This window comes from Eptesicus fuscus, chromosome 6 (genome assembly GCF_027574615.1).
Source record: "Eptesicus fuscus isolate TK198812 chromosome 6, DD_ASM_mEF_20220401, whole genome shotgun sequence".
Lineage (NCBI taxonomy): Eukaryota > Metazoa > Chordata > Mammalia > Chiroptera > Vespertilionidae > Eptesicus > Eptesicus fuscus.
The window spans coordinates 13,365,067-13,392,745 of record NC_072478.1 but is presented as its reverse complement, the minus strand read 5'-3'; the positions used below and the strand labels follow the sequence as shown (position 1 = coordinate 13,392,745).

Below are 27,679 nucleotides of genomic sequence, written 5' to 3'. Positions count from 1 at the left end.
GTTTATGAATCAATAGTATATATTAAATAAGGCATCTTTATTCAGAAACACACATAAAACAAAAGTTATTGATCAGTTGATGAAAATGTTCGGAGCAGAGGCTCCAGGACCCTGATTCCATATTTCCCCTGGGAACAGTATTGACTAATTCAGTTTTTGCAGCAACTTTACAGAACATAGGCAAGAAGAAAAAGAAGAATCACTGTACTTGCAAATGTGTAAAATGACTGTAATAAGGTTATTCATTGCTCATTTTTTATGATAAAAGATTTAAAACAACCTGAATGTTCAGTAGGAAACTAGTTAAATGAATTGTAGTACATCCAGACAATGGAATGTACCAGACAATACAGTGAGGCTGTTTTTTAAAAATGAAAAAAGAGCCCTGGCTGGTTTGGCTCAGTGGATGGAGCATTGGCCTGTGGACTGAGGGAGTCTTGGGTTTGATTTCGGTTAAGGGCATATGTTTGGATTGCAGGCTCAATCCCCAGTGGGGTCATGCAGGAGGCAGCCGATCAGTGATCAGTAATTCTCTCTCATTGTTGATGTTTCTTTTTTTTTTTTTTCATCGTTGATGTTTCTATCTCTCCCTTCCTCTCTGAAATCAATAAAAATAAATTTTAAAAAATGAAAAAAGAAAACAACCCTTTGTAAACTGGTATGGAATAATCACTAAAGTGGAAAAAAGATACATGCAGAGCTCTGCTTACCATCTGATAATATTTCTAGAAGTTGGGGTGATGTGCATATTCATGTGTGTGGGGGTAATTGCTTGAAGTTGTATAGAGTGTCTGTGAAAGTGCACCCAAGGAAGCCAGGGACATGGGTTGCTTCTCTCTTCCAGGGCAGCTGAAAAGGAAGTAGGGAGTATAGAGGAGATCACCATCCCCTTTTGTATCTTTCAATTTTATGCCGTGTGAATGTACAACTTCTTTTAAAAGTTAATTTTTTCTAATGTTCACAATAAGAAAACAAAGATTTAAACATAAACTAAGTAACAGTTGGATTATTCCAGGATAGTTTTGAATACTCTAGTTCTTGTCAGGTATTTGTCATTGAGAATGAAAATATTCTTTAATTAAAGTAAGGTTGAATGTAATATTTGCATTTACTTCTAAAATATTACTGCATTATATTATCTTAGTGTTGATATTACCTGTGAAGCTATAAGTAGGTTCTTTAACTTTTCTAACAATTTGAAAATTGCGTGTTCAGTTTTTAGCACCTACAAATACACACACACACACACACACACACACACACGTATACACACACAAAACCATGCTACTTTTTAACATATCAAATAGCAAGAAAAGTTTTGGTATGTTATTGTCATGGGTAAGACAAAAATTAACAGAAGGGAGCTGTTTCTGACCTAGGGTTGTCTATTACTGTATCTCCATATTTGATCTAGAATGAGGTATATTAGTGAAATGGAAAAACAGAATTGTGATTGCTAAGCTATTAATAAAAGTTCAGTGGTATGTAAGAGCTTAATTTCAAAATAAAATCAACTCGTATCATTCTAAGTTATTCCCTTCCTATTAAAAATCAGTTGTTTTAATTCTGGATTTATGTTTTCTAATTTTCTTTTTCAGTTACCCTGCAGTTTGTGACTTTTTGCGGAATAATAATTTGTTATCAATAATCAGAGCCCATGAAGCCCAAGATGCTGGGTAGGTTATATTAAAACTGTACCAAATATCGCTGCAGAGTTTTTGCCTTTAATATCAGGACAGATGGGCTGTCATCTCTCTTCCAGGTATCGAATGTACAGGAAGAGCCAAACAACAGGCTTTCCATCACTCATTACAATTTTCTCTGCCCCCAATTACCTAGATGTCTATAACAATAAAGGTAAAGGAGTCCAGCGATATTTGAGTTTGAATTTGTGAGTAAATGTGAGCTCTATTTTAACATACATATGTATATGTGTATTTTAATATATATAAATTTTAAATAAGGAAAAAGGTTTTAATTGAAATAAAGGCAAGAAACTTAGAATTTAGGCTCTTGCTTGGTTTCCATCTCCTAAACCAAGCAAGAGCCTAATTTCTGATTTCTTGGCCTTTATTGAGGTGTTTGTGAGTATAAATAATGATCATAACAGATGTGATTTGTACTACTGAATCAAAATATAAGAAGGATAAATTATTCCAGGTTCAGGTTAGAACTGTCAGCATTAATTATTGGTTTCAGTGAATTTAATTTATTTATAACATTATCTCAATAAAATACCACCATTTGGTGTTTTAATGTTTGTGCATTTGCTCTGGTTGAAGAATGGAATAGGTAGAATGAATACTATACCAAAGTGAAAAAAATCTTAACTTTAGTCTAAGCCCTTCCAGAAACTAATATAATAGTGCCACTTTAGGTAAGTCACATAATCTTTCTAAACTTCAGTTTCCCATATAGAAAAAGAGGATTAGCTATCCAGATGCCTTTCAGCACAGAAATTCTACTTCTGAAACTTTATCCTTTTAAAGTCTTTTTTATTTTATTTAACTTTTATGAGTCATAGTTCTTACGTTTTGTATCAGGGCTGTGGTTCACCTAAAAACTTCATGCCTCTGTAATTATTTTGTTGTTTATAAAGTATGACTATAAAATAATAGAACTTTTAAATAAACATACCAGAATGTATATATTCAAGTGAATATTGTCCCTTGAAAGTAGTTGCCTCAGGAGGCTATACACTTACTCCAACAATCTGCCATTGTTCAAACATTTTTGGAACTCCTCTTTTGGCATTACCTTCAGCGTCTGCGACACATTCTTTTGATAATATCCACAATGATGGGAAATCTTCGTCCTTTGAGGGTGGATTTGATTTTTGGAACAGCCAAAAGTCATTCGGAGTGCAGACTGATGAGTAAGGTGAGTGTTCAAGCTAGTCGATACCATTTGGGCTCAGAAACAAGGTATGATTATAAGGTAATGAGACTGGTTTTCTTTGTGTTGCTTATAAAATGGCTCTGGAGGCAATTCCAAAAGAGGAGTTCCAAAAACGTTTTGAGTAATGGCAGCATCTTTGAATTAAAAATACCATAAGGCAGCAAGGTGCATTGAAAGAGGCACTAAGCTAGGAGTCAGAAGTTCGAGGCTAGTCCTGCTTCATTTTAAATTCACAGTTAACAAGATAACTTCACTTTGCATTTAAGTTTACTTCACACTGAACAGCACTTCCCTGAGCCTCAGTTTATTTTTAAAATACCTGTCATATAGGGTTGTTGAAGATAGGTTGGAATCATAAAAATGAAATTAAAATCATCAGTCAAACTGTAAATTGCTATAATACTATAGCATTTTACTGTTATTGTGCCTGGTGTGATTACATCAAAGGACCACACTCATCTGATATATAAGGTCTGTGTGTTTGTAGTCAGCAGTTTCTTAAGTCTCATTTACTTTATAGTCATACCTTGTATATGCAGTTGGGGAGAGAACTTTAAAAGAGGTCCACAATATATTTACCATTTACTCTATTTAAAAATAAACTATGGAAATAAGCCAGTCAATGAAAGAAAAATACCACATGATCTCACTCATTTATGGGTAATAAAGAACATTATAAACTTGAACAAAAAGATAGATACAGAGACAGTAAAGCATCAAACAGACTGTCAAATTTCAGGGGGAAAGTTAGGGAGAGGTGGGGGAGATAAGAGATCAATCAAAGGACTTGTATGCATGCATATAAGCATAACCAACGGATGCAAAACTCGGGGGGGTGAGGGCATATATGGGAGTGGGGTGGGGGGTGGCAATGGTAAGATATGTACACATATAATACCTTAATAAAAAAAAATTGAAAAAAATAAAATAAACTATGAAATGGCACATCTCATTGAAATTAGATTTGGATCAATCATCTCAGTATATCCTTCAATGACTTCTGTCCACTATTAAAAAGTAATTTTTTAGACTTAAGTTCTTTCCCAGCCTTTTGTTTTATTTTTACTTCTTACCATCCTTTTCTAGGTTTTAGCTGTCCTACTGTGTCCTGCTTCTCCCTAATTCCATTTTTAATTCTTCCTTCCCCCCCTAATAATTCTAACGTATAGTAATTTGGTTTTGTTCTTGTCTCTTCCCTTATGAATGGTATGCACTGCTTGTGTTGTTAAACTTCCTCAAGGACACTTAGTGGTTCTAGTCTTCGTATTTGTGAAGACTTTACCTTTTCATTCCTTTTTTTTTTTTTACCTTACTATTAAGAACATTGATTGCCCAGTGGATTTATCATGTGCTAAGCTGAAACATGCCACCTAAAGCAGCAATCACTACTAACTGCCAGCTCACTTTTTGCCCCATTCTAATCCTGTTTTGTTCTTGGTTATTACTTTAGTAAACTTTTAAAGTCACAGTTCATTCTACCTGAGTTTTCTGTCCACTTTGATATAATCAGTAATCTTATCTTGAAACAATCTTATTTCCCTTGGTTGTTTCTTAAGCATTTTTTTTTAGGGAAAAGGCAGAAAATATGGCACCTGAAATAATCTGTGGTGACAATTACTCCCCATTCAAGTGCCTCTTTTCTTGAAAAAGGCAACTTCTCTTTCTTCTACTGTAGCGTTTCTTTCTTGAATATTCTTTAGACTTATTGGTATCCACAGGTATTTCTTAGCTCCACTGGTTATATGAAAGACCCTTAAAGTCATGATTTTTAAAGATTTCTATTCCTTTTTTGTGTGTCCACTGGAAACATACCCTAAATCAGTTTTTAAGTCTAATTTTAATCATCCACTGTTAGAGACCTACCTCTCACCCCTTTTCCTGTGTAGATTGAGGCAATTGTTGAGTAATTGTATATTCATCTAATCTAAATAAAAGACATATACATGAAAATAATGGAACATGTACATTGTAGTCAGTGTTAGGTTTTTAAGAGCTAGAGAGTCTATGTTCATGTACTATAATCTGTGGTGTACATTTTAGACATTCAATAACTTAAATTTGAGAACACTTGGCTATCCTATATAATAAAGAGGTAATATGCAAATTGACCATCATGTCCTCGCACAAGATGGCCATAGCCATGTAGTCATTAGATGGCCGCGCCCATGTTGTCACAAGATGGCCTGCAGGGGAGGGCAGTTGTGGGCAATCAGGCCAGCAGGGGAGGGCAGTTCAGGGAGACCAGGCCAGCAGGGAAGGGCAGTTAGGGGCGACCAGGCCAGCAGGTGAGGGCAGTTCAGGGAGACCAGGCCAACAGGGGAGGGCAATTAGGGGCGACCAGGCCGGCAGGGGAGGGCAGTTGGGGGGGACCAGGCTGGAAGGGGAGGGCAGTTGGGGGGCGATCAGGCCAGCAGGGGAGCAGTTAGGTGTTGATCAGGCCAGCAGGGGAGTGATTAGGGGGTGATTAGGGTGGCAGGCAGAAGCAGTTATGGGCAGGCAGTCAGGCGAGCGGTTGGGAGCCAGCAGTCCTGGATTGTGAGAGGGATGTCCAACTACCCACAGGGATCGGGCCTAAACCGACAGTCAGACATACCCCAAGGGGTCCCATATTGGAGAGGGTGCAGGCTAGGCTGAAGGACACCCCCCCCCATGCACGAATTTCATGCACCGGGCCTCTAGTTCTGTAATAAGCAAAGAAACAGAAACCAGGAGATGACATATATCTGTCATTTCTAGAGAGCTGTTATACCCTATTCTATACCCTATTCATAGTAAGAATAATACAAAAAACATTGCATTGCTGATGATAAAGATGAAGGAATTGGATATTAAAACTTTTCAAATATAAAAAAATTAGTTTGATTCCAAAGTATATGTACAAATTTATGAGCTGGTTAATATTAAATACTTACAGATATACTGACTGTATATAGGAAAGATGGGCATTTTTTTTTAAGATGGGAATTTTTTATCCACTATATTGCATGTAGAGATTGTTGAATCTACTTTTGAACCTTGTAAATTATTCCAAGTTTATGATCTGTAGATAACTGCTATGTTTATAAACTCCCAGAGAATTTATAAAATCTTTGGCTCTGGCTAATGGCAAGCAAAACAGGCTGTGTCCATTTAGTGAGAACTGTTTGCCCTCAAAGGAGAGTTGCAGTTGTAACTACTTTGCATATCTATATCTATACTAATAAAAGGGTAATATGCTAATTAGACCGGATAGACCAGATATCTTCTGGATGTCCTTCCGGACAAAGCCACAGTGGTGGGGGCCGAGGCAGAGGCAGTTAGGAGCGATCAGGCAGACAGGGGAGAGCGGTTAGGGGCGATCAGGCAGGCAGGCAGGTGAGCGGTTAGGAGCCAGTGGTCCTGGATTGTGAGAGGGACATCCCCCGAGAGGTCCTGGATTGGAAAAGACCAGGCCAGGCTGAGGGACCTTCCCCTACCCCCCATGCATGAATTCCGTGCACTGGGCCTCTAGTCCTATATAATTAACCTTTTGCACTAGGATGTCGAGTGTGACTCGACACGGTTAGCATCGGTAGCAGCTCTTTTTATACTCTTTGAATGTATCAATAATTTGAAATATAAAAAAATCCAAATAAATGAGTTTGTATGAAAAGAAACTCCAGTTTTTTATTCTACTGCTGCACTTTGTAAAATCTGGGGTATTTAAAAAATTAAATCCCGAGTAGAATAAAGGAATTGAGAAAAAAGCAAGCGAGTGCAAAGGGTTAACGGTTAATAATGCAAATTGACCCTAATGGCGGAACGACCGATCGCTATGATGCACACTGACCACCAGGGGCAGACGATCAATGCAGGACCTGCCCCCTGGTGGTCAGTGCACTCCCACAGCGGGAGCTCCACTCAGCCACAAGCTGGACTGATGGCTGTGAGCACAGTGGCGATGGCGGGAGCCTCTCCTGCCTACTCGGCAACGCTAAGGATGTCCAAATGCAGCTTAGGGGAGTGGGCCTAAGCTGCAGTAGGACATCCACTGGGGGCTCCCGGGCTGCCAGAGTGATGTCTGACTGCCAACTTAGGCCCTATCCCCCGGGGAACAGGCCTAAGCTGGCAGGTAGACACCCCCCGAGGGATCCTGGACTGCGAGAGGGCACAGGCCGGGCTGATGGATTCCCCCACCCCCGAGTGCATGAATTTCCATGCACTGGGCCTCTAGTAAAGGGATATTTATTCTGAAGTTTCAGAGCTTAGTTTCTTTTATACTTTTAAAATATGAGCTCTTTATGTAACTTTGTTCCTTGGGATTATTCTTAAGAGAATGAACTATATAGCCCTAGCCAGTTTGACTCAGTGATTAGTGTTGGCCTGTGGACTGTAGAGTCCCATCAAGGGCATGTACCAGGCTCTATCCCTGGCTTTTTTCAATCCCCGGCCTTGGTCTTGGTGTTTCTCTCTCTCTCTCTCTCTCTCTCTCTCTCTCTCTCTCTCTCTCTCTCTTTCTCTCTCTCTCCGTCCGTCCCTTACACTTTTTCTAAAGATCAAAGGAAAAATATCCTTGGGTATTGACAAAAATAAATAAAAATAATAAAAATAAAAATAAGCATAGTCATTTAAAAAAAAAAAAAAGAATGAACTATATATAAAATGCTTTAAGATTTTCCATCTGCCCTTAAATACTAAGTCCTGAATTTACAAATGGAAATTAAGTTATTGAATTCTGTGTAGTAAATACACAACTGTACAATGCATACTAGTTGCCATGTCATGTTCCTCTGAGCCAGATTTTCTTGCTTTTTACCTTTTTAGCTGCTGTGTTAAAATATGAAAACAATGTCATGAATATCAGGCAGTTTAACTGTTCTCCACACCCCTACTGGCTTCCAAACTTTATGGATGTTTTCACGTGGTCTTTGCCTTTTGTTGGGGAAAAAGGTAAGAGAACTAAAGCATCTGGACCATCAGTTATCTTAGCATACTTTTATATTTGCATGAGCCCCCTGATGGTTCAGAAATGTTTTTTTAAAGTTATCAAAAAGTTTTCTAATTTTCTTTGTTTTTTTAATAAAGATTTTAAAATGACATGTGATTGGTTTTTAAATTACAATTCTAGTTGATTTATGCTTTTCTTGTTATACAAATCCACTTAATGTAGCTGTCCTACTGTGATCAAGATGTTAAAATAACATGTCATTATACCATTCCTTCAGTGATTTCTTCAGTGATAAAAGAGATTTAAATAGGAAATATTGCCCTTAGAACTTCATTTGTGCACCTATACAAAAAAGCTATGCAAATATAAAATAAGCCTGTTGGATATAGGCCTGGCCTGGTGGCTTAACTTCTTTGTAAAATGGGAGGAAGTCTTTTCGTGTGCATATCAGTGAAGGAAATGGCTCTGGATAGTGGTCTAATGAAATCATATAATTATGCAATAGAATCATCAAAGACTCCAGACTTTTACAGGAACAAGTAACCTCCCCAAATTGTATATAAACCAAGAGTATAATGCTACTCTGTAGCTACTCTTAATAGCCTAATGACAAGTCATTTTTATTTATATTTAACAAGTATGTTTATTTAGATATCCACATCATTTTGGAAGAGTACCTTATTAATTACTCAGATTTGTGTTCTTTAAATGAATTTATTGTTCTTAAAATCAGGGCTATTTTGCTTTATCTTATAGTCACAGAGATGCTGGTTAATATTCTCAACATATGCTCTGATGATGAGTTGAATTGCGACGATGAAATTGAAGGTAATCTTGCCTTGTCTTCATTTGAACTAGAAATGAAATTTTGGTTTGAATTTGTTTTGAATAATTTTTTCTTATTAAAAAAGATTTGTATTCAATATAAGAAATTGAAGAATATAGGAAGCCACAAATAAGGAAAAAAAAAAAAGTCACCTGTAATCTTATCATCTCATATCCACTGATAACATCTTGGTTGTATATACTGTGTTAGCTTTTATCTGTGCATATATTTTTGTCCACTTTTTCTTTCCTTTTTAACAGAAATGAGGTCATGTGATAATATCATGACATTTATTTTTTTTGTAGATAAATTTTTAATGGTTACATAGTTGTCAATGTCAGTTTTCTTTGTTTTAATCAATCCTCTGCTATTGGATATTGGATATTTTTTAAGTCCATAATTTTGAACTCTTACAGATAGATCTTACAGAATGTTACACATTCTGTCAACAACCAACATTTGTTACATGCTTGGTATGTGTCAAGTACTGTTTAGATCCTTGCTTTCAATAAGCTTATATTCTAGTGGAGGGAAGACAGACAATAAATATGTCAGATGTTGATCTGTGGTATGAAAGGAAATAAAGCAATATTAGAATATGAATGATAACATTTTCTTAATTATTTCCATAGGATAAATTTCTAGAAATTTAATATCTGTGTCAATTAGTACTTAAAATTTTAAATCGGGTACAGATAACCTCTAGAGGGGATGTACCAGTTTACATTTCCTGTGTGACGCATAGTTCACAGGGCTTTCCTCAATACTGTTCATTATACTTTTTATAGTCTGGTGTTTTTTAAATTGTAATTTGTATTTTTATGGTGACTAATGAACGTTTTTTTTCTTGTATTTATTGACCATGTTTATCTCTCTTTTGTGAATTGTCAGTTCATACCCTTTCCCCATTTTTCTACTGGGTTATGTGAATCTTCGCTTGTTTTTCTTCTTGGCCTGTGAGGGATCTTAATATAGTAATGTTTTGTTGCATGTTTTTCCTAGTGTGTTGTGGGAGGTTTGATTTTATTTGTTTGTTTGTTTGTTTGTTTATATTGATCTTAGAAATAGAGAAACATGGATGTGAAAGAGACATATCGATTGGTTGCCTCCGGTAGGCGCCCCAACAGAGGATCTAACCTGAAACTTACATATGTGCCTTGACTAGGAATCAAACCCACAACCTTTTGGTGTATGGAGATGATGCTCCAACTTAGCCACACTGGCCAGGGCACAGGGAGATTTGATTTTAAAGGTAAGGTCCTAACTTATCTGAGAATGCAGAAGATTCAGGAAGGATGGTGGCACCTGAGCATAAACCTCTGACTGTCTCATTCTCTCCAAGCTCTGTGCTAAGGTGATTCAATTATTAGGATAAGCTCTGTAGAGTGGAGAAAGCCTAGCTTACTTAGAGCATACAGAGGAGAGTCCTGCACATACTTATGCTTCAAATTCCACATGGAAGGTGCAGAGCAGATAGCGCAGAGCTTGTGAATACTTTTACGTATGGGATAGAAGACGTCTATAAGTAAACCAGTTCTTGAGCAAAAGTGCAGCCAAGTAAAAATTACAACAAAGCAAAATGAATATAAAGAAAACAACACCTAGACTGCACATCATAGTAAAAGTGCTTCAGATGAAAGAAAAAAATCTTTAGGCAGCCAGCAAAAAGATTACTTTCAAAAGAGAACAATTAAGCTGACAATAGAAGCAGGAAACAATGTAATAACATATTCAAAGCACTGAAATAGGCTAACTGGTAATTTAGGATTCTACATCAAGTAGAAATACCCTTCAAGAATGAAGAGGAGCCCTAGCTGGTTTGGCGGACTGAAGGGTCCCAGGTTCAGTTCCAGCCAAGGGCACATGCCTGGGTTGTGGGCTTGATCCCCAATAGGGGGTCTGCAGGAGGCAGTGATCAATGATTCTCTCTCATCATTGATGTTTCTATCTCTCTATCCTTTTCCCTTCCTCTCTGAAATCAGTAAAAATATATATTTTTAAAAAGCATGAAGAGGAAATAAACATTTTCAGATATTCTTCCATTAAAACATTGACTATGAAAATTACCAGGCGACCCACACTCAATGAAATTCTGAAGAATATTATTTGAGTAGAAGAAAAATACCAGATGGAAGCTTTGAGATTCTGGAATAAAGAGTAAAAATAGTAGAGAATATGTGGGTAAATCAAAGGAATATAGACTTTATTAAACAACAATAATAATGTTTTATTAGATTTAAAAAACAGAATTAAAATAGGTGACAATAATAGTTGGCAGTGGCCTGGTGCATGAATTCGTGCATGGGTTGGGTCCGGCCAGCCTGGCCAGGGGAAGGGGACATGGGCAGTTGGCCGGCCTGCCTGCTGGTCGAACTCCTGGTTGAGGGGACAATTTGCATATTAGACTTTTATTATATAGCATATACACTGAGTGGCCAGATTATTATGCGTTCAGAGATCATAATAATCTGGCCACTCAGTGTATGTATACTAGAGGCCTGATGCATGAAATTTGTGCAAGAGTAGGCCTCGATCCCTCCCTCAGAGCCGAGGGCAGCTGCCTTGATCCCTCCCTCGCAGCTGCAGCGGCTGCCTCAATCCCGTGGCTACAGCCCGGGCTTTGTCCGGAAGGACGTCCAGTCTAATTAGCATATTGTGCTTTTATTATTATAGATCATCTGGGAAGAAGGGAAATGTGTGTTAACATTGTATCTCTCTGTCTTCTTCTTTCTCTAAAATAAGTAAATTAAGAAAGTAAAATAAAAATGGAATGATAAAAAATAACCCAGCCCTAGCTGGTTTGGCACAGTGGATAGAGCATCAGCCTGCGGACTGAAGGGTCGCGGGTTCGGTTACAGTCAAAGGCACATGCCCGGGGTTACAGGCTCGATCCCTAGTAGGGTGTGAGCAGGAGGCAGCCGATCAATGATTCTCTCTCATCATTGATGTTTTTATCTCTCTCTCCCTCTCCCTTCCTCTTTGAAATCAATAAAAATATATTTTTAAAAATAAGCCAGAAGAAGGCAAGAAAGGAGGGAAGATAGATATAGCAGGAAGACAAATAGAACAAATATGATAAATATATCCATTTCATGAAATATAAATGAGTAAAAGATTGTCCAGTAGGATTTAAATTTAAAAAAAAAATTTATTGATTGATTTTCAAAGAGAGAGAGAAACAGTAGTTTGTTGTTCCACTTATTTATACATTCATTGGTTGATTCTTGCTTGTGACCTGAGGGGGGATCGAACCCACAACCTTGTAGTATCGGGATGATGCTCTAACCAACTGAGCTACCCAGCCTGCGTTTTTTAAAAAAAAAACAATGATGTTTAATAAGAGACAGATTTAAAGCATAATGATACAGAAAGTTGGCAAGTAAAAGAAGAATAAATGTATAAATCAAACACTAACCAAAGAAAAGCTGTTGTAGGTAGATTAGGATTACATGAAATAGATTCTAAAACAAAAATAAGATGTAACAATTTTAAGTTTGTATGAAACTAATAACATGGATTCATAATATATAAAACAAAAATTAAAAGAAATACAATTTGCCCAGCCAGCATGGCTCAGTGGTTGAGCATCAACCTATGAACCAGGAGTCCTTGATTCCTGATCAGGGCACATGCCCAGGTTGTGGACTCAATCCCCTGGAGGGGGCTTGCAGGAGGCAGTTGACCAATGATTCTCTCTCATCATTGATTTTTCTGTCTCTTCCTCACCCTTCCTCTCTGAAATCAATAAAAATGTATTTTTAAAAAATAAAATAAAAATTACTAGAAAACCCCCACATGTTATGAGATTTAAATATCTAATCTAATAATAGACAAATATGCAAATTGACCGCACCTTCGCTACACCTAAGCCACGCCCACCAACCAAGCCACGCCCACCAAACAATCAGGACGAGTATGCAAATTACCCCAACAAAGATGGCGGCTAATTTGCATATCAAGACAGTGTCAAAAGAAGCCAAGAGCTGCAAAAGGGAGTAAAGCTTCGAAGAAGCAAGCAAGCCAGGGGGGCGGGGGGAGGAGAAGGGAGGAGCGAAGTCAGGGCCGGGGGCGAAGGGAAACGCGGGCGGGCTGGAGGAGAAGGCGGGGCCAGCGGCAAGGGCGGAGCGGAGGCGGGGTAGAGTGCAGCAGGAAATCCTATTGCAGGATTTTTCCTGCAACGGGAACGCTAGTATGTGTGTGTGTGTGTATATATATATATATATATATATATATATATATATATATATAATAACCCATGGTTCAAATAACATCACAAAGAAAATTTGAAACAATTTTGAACTGAATGAAAATAGAAACGAGTACATATTAGAACTTGAGGGCAGGCAGTGCTCGTCAAGCAGTCCTGTGCTGACTGAAACTTTAACCATGTCCATAGATGCTCAATGGTTGACAGCATAGGAGAGTGACCATGCTATACTTGATCGTAAAGCAGCAGGATGCTTGGAATTAAGTGAAAGACATGCCATCTACAAAGAATTTTCCTTCAAAAATTTTAATCAGACATTTGGCTTCATGTCCCAAGTTTCCCTAAAAGCAGAGAAGATGAACATCACCCAGAATGGTTCAATGTGCAAACAATACCAGCCCAGCGGTGTGGCTTAGTGGTTGAGTGTCAACCTATGAACCAGGAGGTCATGGTTTGATTCCCAGTCAGGGTATATGCCCAGGTTTTGGGCCCAATCCCCAGTGTGGGGCCTGCAGGAGGCACCTGATCAGTGATTGTTGCTCATTACTGATATTTCTATCTCTACCCGTCTTCCTTCCTCTCTGAAATCAATAAAAATGTATTTTTAAAAAATTTAAACAATATCCAGATAATTCTTACCTCACATGACTGTGGTGGACTGACCAAAAGAGATATGACCAAGTTTATTAAAAAAGCAAATGTTTCTGTGTGATTTCTTCTAAATGCATGTAAAATCTAATACACATCTTAGCTGCGATGTATTTTGAAAGCAATTTACATGAACAAATTAAATTGTAATTTAGTTTATCTTTATACCATAATTTGTAAAATCAGTGCTTAAAAACTTGAATTTAAACTTGAATAAAAATGTGAGGGATTTTTATTCCTCAAAAGCCATACTTCGAGGAAAATTTATAACCTTATAGGCATATGAAGAGAAGAAATATGGAAAATTAGCATTCATCTCAAGATGTTAACAAAAGGAAAGTTAACATTAAATCTAAAGAACATAAATGGAATGAAATAAAAAGTTAAGAGAAATATTAATAAAACAGAAAACAAAATACTGTTTAGAAGTGTAGTGAAATAAAATATGCTCTTTTCAAGGGACTAGTAAAATTGATAAATTCTTGATAAGACTTATCAAGTAAAAAAGATATGACATAGTTATTCAGTGCCAGTACTGATCCTATGCACATTAAGAAAACAAGAATAAGTTTGTACCAATAAATTTTAAAACTTAGATGAAATGGATAAATTCCTAGAAAAGTAAACTTACCCAAATTAAAACAATATAGAAAATCATAATAATCACATGCCTACCAAGAAATAAAATCTGTAATGATAAATTTTTCTATGAAGAAAATGCCAAGTGCAGAAAACTTTAACACATTTACCAAATATTTCAAAAAGAAACAACACAAATCTTAACATGAATTTATCCCAAGAATAAAAAAGATAAGCTTACTTAATGAGGCCGGTATGATTATGATACTAAAACATGACAGGGACATTAATATAGATCTAATAATCTTAAACAAAACTAAAGCAAATTGAAATGAACAATATACATAAAAGATTTATGCCGCCCAACCTAGTTGATTTATTCTAGTAGTAATCTTAGAAGATTTAACATTCAAAATTCAATCAACATATACTGGAATAGCCCTGACTGGTTTGGCTCAGTGGATAGAGTGTCAGCCTGAGGACTGGGGGGTCCCGGGTTCGATTCCGGTCAAGGGCATGTACCTTGGTTGCGGGCACATCCCCAGTAGGAGGTCTGCAGGAGGCAGCTGGTTGATGTTTCTCTCTCATCAATGTTTCTAACTGTCCCTCTCTCTTCCTCTCTATGGAAAATCAATAAAATATATTAAAAAAATATATAAAAAAAAAACAACATATACTGGAATATATAGAGTGGAAATAGTAATAATGTATACTGAGTGTGGGGTATAAGGAAACTATATTATCTTCATATCTTTTATGTACAACGAAAATTATTCTAAAATAAAATTATTACTTAAAAAATCAACCACAATAATTCCCTGCATTAACAGAAAAAAGGAGAAAAGATATTTTCTCAGTAGATGTAGAAACAGCATTAGATAAGACTTATCTTTTATTTACAATGGATTTCTTAAATGAGGTTTAGTGAAGAAATCATATTTTTTTTAGAGAGAGAAAAAAATTATTTAATCTGACAAATCTCTCTGTATAAAAGCCTAATATGCTAAGTGTCCATTTGACCATTCGACCAGTTGCTATGACACACACTGACCACTAGGGGGCAGATGCTCCAACTGATAGGTTAACTTGCTGCTGGGGTCCAGCCGATTAGGACTGGGTGAGACGGGCTGGACACTCCTGGAGCCCTCCCGTGGTCCCTCCCTGGCCCAGATTATAGACCAGTGGGGTCCCTCAGCCTGGCCTGCGCCCTCTCGCAATCCGGGACCCCTCAGGAGATATCAGAAAGCTGGTTTCGGCCCAATCCCTGCAGGCTAGGCCAAGGGACCCCACTGGTGCACGAATCTGTGCACCAGGCCTTTAGTATATTAATAAAAAACCTCTAACAGCCTGGTCAGCATGGCTCAATGGTTGAGCATCAACCTATGAACTAGGAGGTCATGGTTCGATTCCTGGTCAGAGCACATGCCCAGGTTATGGGCTCAATCCCTAGTGAGGGTTCTGCAGGACACAGCCATTCAATGCTTCTCTCTCTCCCTCTTCCTTCCTCTCTGAAATCAATAAAAGCATATTAAATACAACAACAACAAAACAAAAAACAAACCCTATAACAAACATCATATGGTGAAGTGTTGAAAGCTTTCCTTAGTGTTTGGAATCAGACAAAGGTTCCAGCTGTCAATACCTCTATGCCATATCGTATTAGAAGTCGTATCCAATACAATAAGGCAAGAAAGAGAAATACAAGGTATAAAGATTGGAAAGGAAGAAATAAAATTCATTATTGATATGAATGTGTACAGGGAATTAAGAGAATCTATAGATTATTAGAATCAATAAATGCAGGTAGTAAAGCTACTGGACAGAAAAATCAGTAAAATCATTTGTATTCCTACTTACCAGCAACAAACAAAATGAAAAAAAAAATTTTTTTATATATATTTTATTGATTTTAGAGAGGAAGGGAGAGGGAGATAGAAACATCAATGATGAGAGAATCATTGATTGGCTGCCTCCTGCACGCCCCCTACTGGGGATCGAGCCCGCAACCCAGGCATGTGCCCTTGTCTGGAATCGAACCCGGGACCCCCCCAGTCCGAAGGCTGATGCTCTATCCACTGAGCCAAACCAGCTAGGGCCAAAATGAAAAAATTTTAATATTCTATTTACAAGAAATTTAACAAATGCTGTGTGATACCTAAGCAACAAATATAAGATATTTTTAGAGAAATTGAAAGAGATCTAAACAAGAAATACCATATTCATAAATTATTGGAAGATTCAGTATTGGAAAGGTATAAATTATTCCCAAATTGATATATGGATTCATAGTCAAATATTAACAATTTTATTCTAAACTAGAGGCCCGGTGCATGAAATTCGTGCACTGGGGAGGGTGTCCCTCAGCCCAGCTTGCACCCTCTCTAATATGGACCCCTTGGGGGATGTCCAACTGCAGGTTCAGGCCCGATTCCACAGGGATCGGGCCTAAACCTGCAGTTGGACATCCCTCTCACAATCCGGGACCACTGGCTCCTAACCGCTCACCTACCTGCCTGATAGCCCCCTAACTGCTCCCTTGCTGGCCTGATTGCCCCCTAACTGCTCCTCTGCGGGCCTGATTGCCCCCAAATACCCTCCCCTGCTAGCCTGATCACCCGCAAGGCTTTTATTAGTATAGATATGACCCTGCACAGAAAATTTTACTAACCCTGCTTTACAATAAGGGCTTGACGATTGAATCATTAGGACCAGACACCAAGATTTCCGTTCTTTGAATAGTGGAGGGAATAATTATCTTGTCTTTAAGTTGCCCGGAAATTAAAATGAGATAATGACTTAGAAAAGTATAAAAGCACCATATAAAGACAACTGTCTTTTTAATGAAGTGGTAAAATGAAAAACACTATTTTTATTCTCCCCTTCCTTCCTTTACAGCTTTTATTTAAACTTTGAAATTTATAAAAATTTCACTCCAATTTTCATTTCTTTACATTCAACATTATTTTGTATTGGTTTCAGGTTTTATATTAGTTACAGAATAGTGGTTAGACAATCATATACTTTACAAAGTGTTCCCCGATATTTCTAGTACCACCTGGCATCATACCATCATTACACTATTGACTATATTCCCTATTTAAGTGACAATGGGTTTATAGGTTCCTTTCAGTCTTTCTTTTGTGTTGCTCGTCCTTCCTTTTCTTTCTCACTTCTTCCCTCTTTTTCTTTATTAGTATCTCAATTGGCCATCAAAGCTCAGTGAAGGCACTGGGACACGCTTCACCCATTTTATAGACCAGGAAACTGAGTCCAATTCCAGTTGGCTGTGGAACTTGACTCAGCACACAGGAAGCTCTCAGAGCCATGCTCTTTGCACTTCCTAAGAGGCAGCCATCCACCAAACAGAACAAACCTTCCAGTCAGGCTTCCAAGCCTCTTTCTCGAGCACCTCTTCATTGTGGATGCTCCACATTCTTTCCTCTCCCCGTCCCCTGCCCCCCATTCTTTACTGCCCCCGCTTCTCCGGAGCAGGTGGAAGGCTTCGCACTCACTGCCTAGGCATGCTCTGCCATGGGGCAGAGCACCCCGGGCTTGCTTTTGGGTCAAGGCAGGAGCAGGAGTCACTGCCTCTGAAGTGTGAAGGCCGCCTGAGCGAGGCCTGTTAGCACTGGGAGCTTCTCTGAATCACATCAGTCAGTCCAGTACCCTGCAGTGCAGCACCCCTCCACTGAGGTGGCACCACCCTCAGGGGTGAGGGTCCTTGCTCCTCTTCCAGGAGTCCTTCCATGCCCCTTGATCCCTGGCTGGGCCCACCCATGTCTTGGGGGCACTGCAGAACCTCTGTCTCTCTGCAGATGAGGCAGATCTCTGCCCTAGGTCTCCGTAAAGCTATGAAACTGTGCCCAGAGGCCTGGTCTGGGTCTCAGCAACCCCATGCCTGCAATGTTCCCAGGGACCTCTGGGAGCGGCTGGACAGGTCCGGCCACGCGCCTCCCCCCGCCTCCCCCCCCGGTTGCCGATCTCCCCAGGGACCCCTGGGAGCGGCTGGACAGCCCGGCCATGCCCCCCCGGGTTGCCGATCTCCCCAGGGACCCCTAGGAGCGGCTGGATGGGCCTGGCCATTCCCCACCCCCCCCCCCCCCCGGCAGCGATCTCCCCAGGGACCCCTGGAACTAAGAGGACTGGGCGCCGCCATCCTGATCTTCTCAACAGCCGGATAGGCCACCCCGAGTCCCGCCACCCAGCCTCCCACCGGCCCAATCGTGGGCATAGCGGAGTGATGGTTATTTGCATATTACCCTTTTATTAGGTAGGATTTTATATGGAAATGCCAAGGTTAGATTCTAAAGTTCATATGGAAATAGTTTAAATCTTGAAGAAGAATAAGAGGATTTGTTCTATATGATATGAGGGTTTACTATAAAGCTAGAGTAATTAGAATTATTAGTGGAAGGACAGACAAGCACTAAAACAGACTCGAGAATCCAGAAATAGATCCACACATATATGGACACTTGATTTACATCAGACGTGGCACTGCAGAGTAGTAGGGAAATTATAGTATTTTTCATAGATTGTTTGAGGATATTTATTTGAGTAAAAATTAAACCTGACCCCTATCATATTATAGGCACAAAAGTACATTCCAGATGGATCAATACATTCAATATGAAAGGCAAAACAATAAATCTTCTAGTATTTATATTGTAAAATATCTTCATGATCTTGGGTTAGAGGAAAATTTCTTAAACAGGATGCAAAAAGCACTAACCATATAAGAACTATTAATAACTTGGACTATGTTAAAAGTAAAGACTTGTGTTTATCAAAAAATACTATTAAGAGTGAGAGAGGAGCCCAGGCGGGGTAGCTAAGTGGTTGAACATCTACCTATGAACCAGGAGGTCATGGTTCGATTCCTGGTCAGGACACATGCCCAGGTTTTGGGTTTGATCCCCAGGGTGGGCGTGGGGGTGGGCAGAGGGTGCAAGAGTCAGCCGATCAGTGATTCTCATCATTGATGTTTCCATTTCTCTCTCCCTCTCACTTTCTGCCTCTGAAATCAATAGAAGTATTTTTTAAAATATATTTTATTTATTTTTTACAGAGAGGAAGAGAGAGGGATAGAGAGCCAGAAACATCAATGAGAGAGAAACATCGATGAGCTGCCTCCTGCACACCCCCTACTGGGGATGTGCCCGCAACCCAGGTACATGCCCTTGACCGGAATCAAACCTGGGACCTTTCAGTTCGCAGGCCGATGCTCTATCCACTGAGTCAAACCAGTCAGGGCAATAAAAGTATTTTTTGAAAAAAGATTGGGAGAGGATATTTGCAGTGCAATCAAGAAAGGACTTGCCAAAATATATAATGAACTACATAGAAATCAATAAGATGAGATTTGAACAAGCACTTCACAAAAGAGGATATCCAGATGTCCAGAAAAATATGAAAAGAGATTCAACCACATTGGTAATTGTGAAAATGCAAATTAAAATTATTATTTTTTTAAAGATATATTTTATTGATTTTTTTACAGAGAGGAATGGAGAGGGATAGAGAGTTAGAAACATAGATCAGCTGCTTCCTGCACACCTGCTACTGGGGATGTGCCTGCAATCAAGGTACATGCGCTTGACTGGAATCGAACCTGGGACTTTTCAGGCTGCGGGCCAACGCTGTTATCCACGGACCCAAACCAGTTAGGGCTGAAAATGCAAATTAAAACAATGGATGATTTTAGATACCCACCAGATTGTTTCTAAAATTAAAGATGAATAACACCAAATATTGGCTAGGTTGTGAAGTAGCAGGAATGTCAGACCTTGAAGTTCAAATTGGTACATCCACTTTAGTAGATAATGCCAAACTGTTATCCAAAGTTGAACATACATGTACTCTAACAGAACTACATGCAGTGAAGAGAAGTACACAGGAATATTCACACCAGCCTAATTCAAAATAGCCAAAGATTAGAATAAGCCCAAATGACCACTGACAGTATAAAGGAGAAATAAGCCCTAACCGGTTTGGCTCAGTGGATAGAGTGTCGGCCTGCGGACTGAAGGGTCCCAGGTTCGATTCCGGTCAAGGACATGCATGTACCTTGGTTGCGGGCATATCCCCAGTAGGGGGTGTTGCAGGAGGCAGCTGATCCATGTTTCTAACTCTCTATCCCTCTCCCTTCCTCTCTGTAAAAAATCAATAAAATTTTTTTTTTTTTTTAAAAAAGGAGAAATAAGTTGGGCCATATTTATATAGTGGAATTGTATACAATAATGACATTGAACTACAGCAACAGGAAAATCACGGGTGAATCTTACTATGTTGAACAAAAGAAACTGGACAGAAACGCATATTTGATTTGTTCCAATTACATAAAGTTAACGAAAACGAGTGCTTGTGGATGCATCCTTACATGGTAAAACTATAAAAAACAGTAAGAAGATGATTCCAGTGAAATTCGAGAGAATAATTTTTGGGGAGAAGACAGAGACTATAATTATTAGGAGGGGCCCAAGGGGGACATGTGGGGTCCTGGCAAGGTTCTATTTATTGACCTGAGTGGTGATTATATGGACATTTGCTTTTTAATAACTCACTGGGTTACATGTTTGTGTACTTTTCTGCATGTTTATCATACTTCACAATAACAAAGGTTAAAAAAGTACCTGGTCAAGTGGCTCAGTTGCTTGAGCATCGTCCTGTACACCAAAAGGTTGCTGCTAGTTCAATTCCCAGTCAGGGCATATATAGAAGGCAGCCAGTGAGGGTCTCTCTCTCTCTCTCTCTCTCTCTCTCTCTCTCTCTCTCTCTCTCTCTCCCCCACCCCCCCTCTCCCTCTCTCCTCTCTCCTCTCTCCTCTCTCTTTGGTTGAGGACTTTTTTTAAAAGTTAAGAAACTTATAAACCTACAAACCCAGAGATTTTTCTAGCACTTTCTGAAGCTAGAAAATGAATTATTATTAACTGACTTTGCTGATTCATGAAAGCTAACCCTGAACTTACTAATGGGGAATGCTGAGCTCCAGCACAGAATCCTCAAAAAGCAAAAGAATTGGTAGCACCAGTTGAGAGAATTGGGGCCTGTGGTTTGGGTGGAAGAAGGGAGATTGTCACTGAGCCTAAATAAGGAGACTGGGTGAAAGCTTTTTTTTTTTTTTTTTTTTAATTTCTTTATTGATTAAGGTGTCACATATTTGTCCTCATCCCCCCATTCCCATCCCCCCCCCTCCCCACGCATGCCCCAACCCCCTGTTGAACTTAACCGTTGGATAGGCTCATATGCATGCACACAAGTCCTTTGGTTGAACTCTCCCCCTCCCCCCACCCTCCCCTATCCTCCCTCTGAGGCCCGATAGTCCGATCGATGCCTCCTTGCTTCTGGTTCTGTTCTTGTTCCTCTGTCTATGTTGTTCATCATTTCCCCTAGATGAGCGAGATCATATGTCACTAGATATATACTTATGAGAACTGAATGTGAGACGAGCAATAATAGTTACGCTGACAGGCAGATGGATCAGTCTGTAGTGAGTTTCTTTCTGGACCAACAGTTTTTTTGAGACCCAATTTCAATGTCCACCAGTTCCTTATGTGTACATGTCAGCACTGACCCCTCAGCTCTGGATGGTGGACAAATGGTGGTAACGTAGGTCCGACTCCCTCTGGTTTGGTCTCGGCCGGACCCAGGGGCACGGCTTCACCCGGACTAAGGGGCACGTGGCCTCACCCGGATCCAGGGACACATGGTCTCACCCGGACCCAGGGACGCTTGGCCTCTCCCAGCCCCAGGGGCACGTGGCCTCACCCGGGCCTAGGTGCACGAGGCCTCACCCTGATCCAGGGACACATGGTCTCGCCCGGACCCAGGGGTGCGTGGCCTCTCTCAGACCCAGGGGCACGTGGCCTCACCCGGGCCTAGGTGCACGAGGCCTCACCCGGATCCAGGGACACATGGTCTCACCCGGACCCAGGTGCGCTTGGCCTCTCCCAGACCCAGGGGCACGTGGCCTCACCTGGGCCTAGGTGTACGAGGCCTCACCCGGATCCAGGGACACATGGTCTCGCCCGGACCCAGGGACGCTTGGCCTCTCCCAGACCCAGGGGCACGTGGCCTCACCCGGGCCTAGGTGCACGAGGCCTCACCCGGATCCAGGGACACATGGTCTCGCCCGGACCCAGGGGTGCGTGGCCTCTCTCAGACCCAGGGGCACGTGGCCTCACCTGGACCTAGGTGCACGAGGCCTCACCCGGATCCAGGGACACATGGTCTCACCCGGACCCAGGCGCGCTTGGCCTCCCCCAGACCCAGGGGCACGTGGCCTCACCCGGGCCTAGGTGCATGAGGCCTCACCCGGATCCAGGGACACATGGTCTCACCCGGACCCAGGGACGCTTGGCCTCTCCCAGACTCAGGGGCACGTGGCCTCACCCGGGCCTAGGTGCACAAGGCCTCACCCAGATCCAGGGACACATGGTCTCACCCGGACCCAGGGACGCTTGGCCTCTCCCAGCCCCAGGGGCACGTGGCCTCACCCGGGCCTAGGTGCACGAGGCCTCACCCGGATCCAGGGACACATGGTCTCACCCGGACCCAGGGACGCTTGGCCTCTCCCAGACCCAGGGGCACGTGGCCTGGGTGAAAGCTTTTAGAAAGGCAGTTCAAGTCCTGGTTGCTAGTGAGCAACTGCCTCTTCTCCAAGTCTGGAGGTTAATCTCTAAGGGCTAAACCAAACAATTTCTGGAGGGGGGATACCATGCAATTGAGGGATCAGTACCTTACCAAAAGAATTGAAATAGGTGACTATATGCATGCATACTCAATACTGATAGAGAGAATTCTCTAAAATAGGCCCAATCTGATCACTCTATCTAAAGCTCCAAGTCAACAGTCTACCCACCAACTCTGAAAGCTTTTGAGTCCCTCACTCTTAATCATGAGCAAACATGAAGAATTGCCAGATGCTCAGGAAGGTCTCTAAGAGACAACAGCAAAAGGCAACTTGAATGAACTTGAGATTCTGAAGAAAATATAAAACTTAAAAAAGGAAAAACTAATATCTCCAAAAAGATATGGGAATATATTGAATCCGTTAAAAAAATGTAATGCTCTTAAGAGGTTTGTAAGCTGTTTGTTCTGTCCTTTGTTTATGTTCCTTGTTTTCAATGTCATTTGGTCTACAAAAAAAATACCTTTTTTTAATCTAATTTTATTTTCATAATCTCTGGAGATAAAACATGTCGGATAATAATAGATGTGAATTAATGTAAAACCATAAACTTTAAGAAGTGGAAAATGACTGACAAGAAATCCATAATTAAACATGCTGTCAGGATGCTGGGGGTTTCTTTTCTGAGCTGATAAAGATAACAGCTTGCTTCTCCCATTGCATTTCACTTTGATTTTTTTCTCTCTTCCATGTAAACTTAAATGCTCTTCCCATATTCCTATCTTCATCTCCTTGTTTCTTGGTGTCTCTTCTCCCTGAAGATCACTACATTTCAAGCTATCAGAAAGGTATCATACTAAAATGTGTTAAGAGCTTAATATTCACTGTCTGTCCCACTAAAAAGTCTATTAGACTTTTTTAGTTGTAGTTGAACACCTTCAGACAGGGTCTCCATCCTCCCTTTCTGTTTTGATGTGTATGTTTTCTGTAGACCTGCTGTATGATCCTGTAGGATATTGAGAGCTGGGGGATATGTGGGCGGGGGGGGGGGGAGGGGAGGGCCCGTAAAGAGGGGGAGGCCACATTTCTTTTTCTGGCTGTTGAGTGTTGTCTCATGGTGCATGCTGGACCTTGGCTTCTCATGTGTGAGCTGTTTTCTGAATTTTAGACGAGAAAAGGCCATTAAATCATGCATTAACTTTTGTGATGTTGTTTATGAAAAGCCTCAACCCGCCATCATGATTTTACTGCGCAGTTGTCAATGGTAGGAAATTCTCGCCAGTTTGTAAGTGACTGTTATAGAGTGAAATTAGCCCTCACTAAGTCCTGGAGAGTGCCTGAGTGCTGTGTTTATGTGCAGAAGACAACTGCTTAAATCATCACTTGCCATTCACAGGCCAAACCCTGCATCCTAAGGTGGCCACAGCATTCTCAAAAGAGATCTTTGCTGTAGCAACTGTCTTTGTTTATATGTGTGTTACACTCTTCTCTGTGTTCTACATTTCAGAACCGCAAATAAGTTCCTACCTCTCATAGATGTGCCCATGTGGCCCCTACATCTTTTACTTCATCTTTTTCTCTTGTGGTTATTTTTTTCTCTTGCTCCTCAGAACTTCCTGGGATTTTTATTTAAACAAACTTGAGCCTTGATTTCTTTTCTTCTTTTTTTTATGACAGTTTCTTTAAATTAGAAAGATGCTTCATCCTGTATTTTTTAAACTTAATATATTAACACATTCCTTTAATTTACGAATTCTTTGTATTTTCAAAGGCATCACTACAGTTCGAAAGGAGATCATCAAGAATAAAATCAGAGCCATTGGGAAGATGGCACGAGTCTTTTCAGTTCTTCGGTAAGGATGTCTGTCGTTCATGTGTGGGAATAAAAGCATTTTGAGGGGACATTAGAAGCTGGTTTCGGAACAGAAGTTTTAGAATTAGAATTTGGTATTAGAACTGTAAGTCAAGTGCAGATTAGAATCAGATCTATATGTTAAAATGACTAGCAGTGTTCTGGTAAACATTCACTTGGTATGAACTCAAATGTAGTGGTTTAGTGTGGATTCTGGAGCCAGGTTACCTCTGAATACATCCTGGCTCTACCTCTTCTTAGCTGTGTGATCTTATGCCTCATTTTTCTTGTCTATAAAAGAGTGATTTAAAACAAAACCTCCTTTATATGGTTACTAAGAGGATTAAATGAGATAATACATGGGAAGCATTAGAATCGCACCTGGTTATTGAGTGTCCTTAATTGAAAAGCAAGACCTGGAAGATTCTTTAAAATTGGAATATTTGGAGAAAACATCCCTTTCTCTGGTTCAGGGAAGGGGTAGGGAGAAGGAGAACCTGTTCTCCATCCCTATGCATCGTATCTTCCTTTGAGTACCTTTGAATTGCTGAGTGGTAGACACCTGGCATTAACTCAGGGCTTTGCTCTTCCTTCGCAGGGAAGAAAGTGAGAGTGTGCTGACTCTCAAGGGCCTGACTCCTACAGGGACACTTCCTCTGGGTGTCCTCTCAGGGGGAAAGCAGACTATTGAGACAGGTGAGTATGAGGAATGCTCCTTTCAAGGAAGGGGTGCTCCTGTTACCTAGCAGTCAGATAAAATGAAAAATTGGGGCTCCCTCAGTAAAAATATGAAATCTTGCCATTTGTGACAACATGAGTGAAGCTGGAGGGTATTATGCTAAGTGAAATAAGTAAGACTGAGAAAGACAAACACCATATAATTTCACTTATGTGTGGAATATTTTAAAAAATCAACAAACTAAACAAACCGACTCATACATACAGAGAACAAACTGATGGTTATCAGAGGGAAGGGGGAGGAGAGGGGCACAAAGGTGAAGGGGGAGAAAGGTACAAATTTCTAATTATAAAATAAGTCACGGGGATGCAATGTACAACACACGGAATATAACCAATAATATTGTAATAACTATGTATGGTTACAGGTGGTTACTAGACTTATCATGGTGATCACTTCATAAGGTATATAAATGTAGAATCACTATGTTATACACCTGAAACTAATATATGATTAAATGTCAACTATACTTTAGTTAAAAAATAAAATAATTTTTTTAATTGGGACTTCTTTCAATAAATGTTACTGGAGCAACTGGATGTTCTACTGGGGGAAAATTAATCTTGACCCTTCTCTTCATATACAAAAAATCAATTCAAAATGAATTACAACTTAGATGTAAAAGGTAAAAGCAGTAAAATTCCTCTAAGAGAAAGAATGAAGAATAGGCATTGAGGCAGATAAAGAGCCCTTAAATAGAACACAAAAGTACTAACCTTAAAAGAAAAAATAATTAAATTTTATTAAAATTAAGAATTTCTATTCACAAAAAATGCATATTAAGAAAGGGAAAAGGCAAACCATACATTGGGAGATTTTTGCAATACATAGTGTGACAAAGGACTTGTATTCAGAATATAATAAATAACTATAACTCAATAAGAAAAATGCAACCAATGTTTTTAAAATGGTCCAGAGTTTAACTGGCACGTCACAGAAGAGAGTATCAAAATGAAAAAGTCTGACAAGTGCTCGCTTTGGCAGTACATAAACTAAAATTGAAACAGAAGATTAGCATGGCCCCTGCACAAGAATGACACGCAAATTTGTGAAACATAAAAAAACAACAACTGACGATACCAAGTGTTGGTGAGTTTGTGGAGAACTAGAAACTAGATACATGACTGGCCAGCTTGTTCAACCACTTTGGAAAACTGTTTACTGGGCAGTAAAGCAAAACATGTCTACCCCATAACCCAGCAGTTCCACACCTGGTATTTATCAAAGAGAAATTAGTGCATATATCCACCAAGGGTTGTGCATTAGAATGCCCATCTTAGCTTTATTGTAATAGCCCCAAATGGGAAACAACCCACATGTCCATCAATAAATAGTAGAATAGATAAATGTGTCATATGTATACAATGGGCTATTACTCAACAATAAAAAATAGCGTTATAAATACATGCCAAACATGGTTAAATCTCACAGACATTATGGTGAACTAAAAAAACGAGACACAAAAAGACACCGACTGTCTGATTTATATGATGTTCAGGACCAGGCATACTAATCAGTGATAATAGAAGTCAGAATGGCACTTCCTTTAGAGGGAGAGTATTGGCCCAGAAGGGACACAGGGGACTTCTGGAGTAGTAGGAATGTTCTGTATCACTATCTGGGTGGTAGTTGCCTACAAGACATATCCTACTCCAGTGCCACAGTCACCTCTCCAACCAGAGTGTCCCTTCTAAAAATTATATGGGCATTGACTTCTAAGGAGAGGGCTTTATGGAACCCTGGAATGAAAAGATTCATGTTTGGCAGATTAACATAGATCTAGTCAAGCACTGGGAAGAAACATGAGATCATGTTATTGGATGACTAATTCTGGTCATGAAAAATGGAGTTGAAGCATTAACAAATCAAACTAGAGTTTCATTGCCTTTTTGTCCTCCTCCCTTGTTGTATTGAATTGTTTCTACTTAAGTTTTTCTCTTTTCTTTGTCACCTGCCACTTAGAGGAAGTGTCAGTTCCACAGGTTCATTGGCAAACTCTGGAGCATTAGCTGAATAAGACCTTTTATTTTTCATATAACTTTACTTGGAGAGCTTTCAATCAACAATAGCCCACATGACCTTATAGCATATACTCATTTAGGTCCCACCTTGTTCCAAGAGGGGCTGGTGTAAATTACAGCAAGTGAAATAAAATAAATATACTTGGAAATTGGAGCACAAAACAAACAAAAAGCCACTAGACAGCCACAGATGTGATCTAAGCTTTTTAGTAGCCAAAATAAAGAGGAAAGCCGAGGATTAAAGATGGCAACCGGCAGGAAGGTAGGGAGAGAGAGAGTGTGAGTGAGGAACCCATAGAGAAGAGTGTAGACGTGTGTGGTGTGTGTGTGTATAAGCTAGGGTCAGTTAGATTCTGCACGTCTTCCAAGGGGCT

The 27,679-nt window shown here is 40.0% G+C and overlaps 1 protein-coding gene and 1 pseudogene across 2 annotated transcripts in view; both read left to right on the top strand.

Moving 5' to 3' along the window:
• Nucleotides 1–27,679, top strand: part of PPP3CC (protein phosphatase 3 catalytic subunit gamma) — a 106,816-nt gene that overhangs the window by 62,362 nt on the left and 16,775 nt on the right. For both annotated transcript variants that reach the window (XM_008151486.3, XM_008151488.3), the window contains exons 7-12: nucleotides 1,599–1,676; nucleotides 1,763–1,857; nucleotides 7,681–7,806; nucleotides 8,561–8,632; nucleotides 24,465–24,546; nucleotides 25,144–25,241. In XM_008151486.3, the coding sequence (XP_008149708.1) occupies nucleotides 1,599–1,676; nucleotides 1,763–1,857; nucleotides 7,681–7,806; nucleotides 8,561–8,632; nucleotides 24,465–24,546; nucleotides 25,144–25,241 (551 nt within the window). The remainder of the gene's footprint in view (nucleotides 1–1,598; nucleotides 1,677–1,762; nucleotides 1,858–7,680; nucleotides 7,807–8,560; nucleotides 8,633–24,464; nucleotides 24,547–25,143; nucleotides 25,242–27,679) is intronic.
• LOC114235130 (U6 spliceosomal RNA) lies at nucleotides 26,253–26,352 on the top strand (annotated as a pseudogene).